Source organism: Sinohyriopsis cumingii, chromosome 11, assembly GCF_028554795.1.
Source record: "Sinohyriopsis cumingii isolate HCF-2022 chromosome 11, ASM2855479v2, whole genome shotgun sequence".
In the NCBI taxonomy this organism is placed as follows: domain Eukaryota; kingdom Metazoa; phylum Mollusca; class Bivalvia; order Unionida; family Unionidae; genus Sinohyriopsis; species Sinohyriopsis cumingii.
The window spans coordinates 51,416,758-51,420,479 of NC_142971.1; the positions used below are offsets into that span (position 1 = coordinate 51,416,758).

General features: G+C 36.9%; 1 protein-coding gene across 1 annotated transcript; it reads left to right on the forward strand.

The window, feature by feature from the left end:
* The first annotated feature begins 342 nt into the window (after nt 1-342).
* LOC149788444 (toll-like receptor 3) lies at nt 343-1,866 on the forward strand. Its single transcript, XM_089973515.1, has one exon. It carries the CDS (start codon nt 343-345, stop codon nt 1,864-1,866), a length of 1,524 nt encoding a protein of 507 aa, XP_089829641.1.
* The last annotated feature ends 1,856 nt before the right edge of the window (nt 1,867-3,722 follow it).

Consider the following 3,722-nt stretch of genomic DNA (forward strand, 5'->3'; position numbering starts at 1 on the left):
TTTCGAGTACGTAATGGGGATGTGACATCGATGCTTACTGCACTACCACTGGTAAGAAATACGTCTTCAAATCTTTTACATCGAAGGAAGCGTAAATTGAACAAAATTCTTCCTAGGAGCAAGACACTGTTTTCTTCAATAATTAAGATTACTATATGGACAGATAGAATACGCACTGGTTGGTGCAGTTAGCGCTAAATCGCAGTTTGTAATATATAAACATAATCTTCTTTTATATCATTTACTTTGAAAATTTCAGACATGTCGTTCCAGTCACTGCAATGTATATGTTGGTTGCTTGTATTGCTCAGCTATAATGGTAACGCTTACAGTTGCCCCGAGATGGCGCCCTGTCAGTGTTCAGAACGGTACTTACCCACAGAGTATGCCTCCTATGGCTGGGCCGAACCATTCACGAGCTTCAAGAAAGCCTTTATTCTCTCGTGCAGTGACACAGGACTAACAGAGATCCCGGACTTCAATTCTGTGCTGAATAAAAGCATTAACGCCATCTGGTTATCCTACAACAAGATCAAGTTCGTTGAGGAGCATTCTTTTCGAGGGATGAAATTAAACGCGATTAGTTTTGATGGAAATCCTTTGGAGCGAATCCACCGAAATGCGTTTTCACACATGGCAGATTCCTTGGAAAGTTTAACACTAGGAAGGACGCGATTACGCTTTAAGGAAGGGATACATTTTCTGGAAGGTTTGAAAAATCTCAAAGAGTTGGATCTTTCTTGGACGAAACATGAGATGGAAATGCTGCCGAGTAACTTCTTTCGGCCATTGAATGCACTATCTCTAGTATCATTAGAACGCCTTGTTCTCTCCGGAATGGAATTTTCAGACATAGAAATGGACACTTTTGTCGGCATGGAAACTATCAAGTCGCTGGAAATGTGCTCTCTTCCACTTCAAACTATTCCAAATGCATTAAGCCGACTAACAGAGCTTAGACACCTTGATCTGACTGATGGTCCACCGCTGAACATCACTAGAGAAGCAATGAAACATTTCAAATATCTACAACACTTGCAAATAAGCAGGCGAGGCTTAAAAAGATCCCCTGGCTATGCCTTGCAAGGACTAGATAGTCTCGTCCACTTAGACTTAAGCGATAATGAAATCAGAGACTTCGGTGACGAGTCGTTTTCTGGAACATACAAACTCAAATCACTGATTATAGGTGGAAACCCGACTGATTTTACTGACAACATGTTTCACAGAATAGAAATGACACTCGATCACTTGGATATATCCCGCATGGGGCTTACAGAACTACCGTTGAAATCTCTTCGAAAACTAAAAACATTACAAATTCTTGTTGCTGATGAGAACCAGTTTGAAAGTATCAATACAAACTTCTTTTTAGGATTAAAACTGAAACATATTTCAATTAATAATGTGCCAAATTTAACGAATGTACAAGATGATGCTTTTATGAACATGGAGTCGCCATTCAGTTTAAGCCTAGTGGACACGGGAATTAAGTCGCTTGCGTTTATCGTGAACTCCAGACCCTGTTTATTTGGAAAGGTCAAAGTCGGTGGCACATCCATCCCGTGCGACTGTCAGTTGGAAAAGCTGTTACACGGTGGCATCGTGACAGACTCACTGTCAGGCTCGTGCTCATTTCCCGGAGAAAGTAAAACGTATTGGTTCATCACGTACAATGGCATTCCGGTGAACGTTGGCGGTTATCGGAAATTGAAATCCAGACTTCATAGTGAGTGCGGCCATTCCAAATTAGACATCCAGTGTCCATTACTACTGTCAAGTGGACATAAACAGCATGCATGTTCTGTATTTTACGTACTGATTATCAGAATTATCATTTTCATGCAATTTACCATACCGATGTAAAATGTTTCACTCGCCGCTAAGACAAGGGGACACAGAAATGGTTTCCATTCGTTTGTATTTTCGTGCATTCATCTTGTGAGCGCTGTTGAGTCCACGCTTAATTTTAGATCTGAGCCAAATTTGTTTTCAAACTTTATTTGATAAACAGCTCAGAGAGTTTTATTATTAGTAGGTTGTGCGTATTTGTTATAGATGAGTCCCTTGATTCATCGTGGCATGGGCATTGCCAATGAACAACCCTTTGAATTCTTAGGCTTCCATATTTATGACTCAATTTCAATTTGGATGATATCGATGATAAGGAGATTCTGATGGTAATTTCTTTCAAGTTAAATCTAAACACAGTAGTAAATACAACTGCAGACTGAAATTAAAGAAGGTGTTGTTCTGTCGTCTTTGTGGGACGGGGACACAATCCGATATAGATTTAGATACAAAAGTGGTCTAATTTCTTTGTTAAGAAGGAAATGATATTGTCTGTGTAAAACATATGGCATTCCGCTTCCTTAAAAGTATATTTTTATTGTATGTTTTTTAAAATAACTGTTGTGCGGATAAAAATGAGTGGATGATTTCTTGTATTTTTCTTGAGATAAACCTCGACACAAAAGTTGCATAGATTAGTACTAAGGTAGAGATCATCGTGCGCCGCATTTAAAATGCAGTTATCAGATTGCCTTAAGGTTAAATCATTTGTTTGTTTGAAATCTAAAGGGATTTATAAGCACCGCAGAACAATAAAATAATTGTCGCTAAGAAAAACCTTTTTTCAAAATCGATAAATACGCGAGTGTGTGAATGACACATCAATACAGAAGTAATTATTCGTCTCTTTAACAGCTTTTCTGAAAATGATACGAATCCAAGATTTCGCCCAGTTTGTGGTCTTTTTTGTTGTTGTTTTTGCCCTTTAGCGTAAAGAGCCTTGAAATAGCTCAGCTGTTACATCAATACCATAATATAGCATTTCAAGCCTGTAGTAAGGAGTGTTGTTAAACTTAATAATGATACACATTCATCTTTTTATCGCAAATTTATGTTGTATAATCAATGCATTGTACACATTGCCTTAAAAAGCGATCTTATCGAAGATTCTGGTGACATCCGACCGGCCATTTTATCTTCATTTCAGGCAATCATACAACGATAAATTCAATATAAATTTCGGAACTAGTCAGTGTGTCTAAAAAAGCATGTCCATTTGGCAGAATGACAAGCAAAAAGTAAGGAAAACAATGAAGAACTAAAACGACACAATGAATGCATAATTATTTGCCTTTATATTCAATACTGATGTTGTTCTTGTTGTGGTGACTTTATTCGTGTTTTTGTTATCGTTGTCGTGGTATTTTCTATTGTTGTGTTATAATAATGAGGACGACGATGATAATAGCGAGGAGGAGGCGGCTAGGAGAAGAATGTCTCCTTTTTTATCAAAATATATTTATGAAAGTTGATACAATTAATAGTCAGTGCAGCTTTTATTTTTCAACTGAAAATCCACAACAAAATAATTGGTAGATCTAGTAAATTTTTGCAGTGATAACTTGCGACAACCACCTATCTGTCAAACATCAGTCTTGAACTTTCATTTCCTTTCTCTTTTTTTTTTTTCACATGTAGGGTGTTGAATATTACTGTCCATTTAAGCTCTGTTCAATATATTTATAAAATTTGTTCCTGTTAATAATAATAATAATAATAATAATAATAACAACAATTTAACTATGGTAACACATTTGGTCATGAAAGACCCGTCTATCATGTGGCCTGAAGTTTAGTAACAGGTTATATTATTTAAAAAATAACGTTATTGCACAAACTCAAATATTTATGCTCGCACACGCACTCACACA

Bases quoted from the DNA above. Each gene is read 5' to 3' on its own strand.
- LOC149788444 (XM_089973515.1), top strand. From the start codon at position 343: ATGGCGCCCTGTCAGTGTTCAGAACGGTACTTACCCACAGAGTATGCC.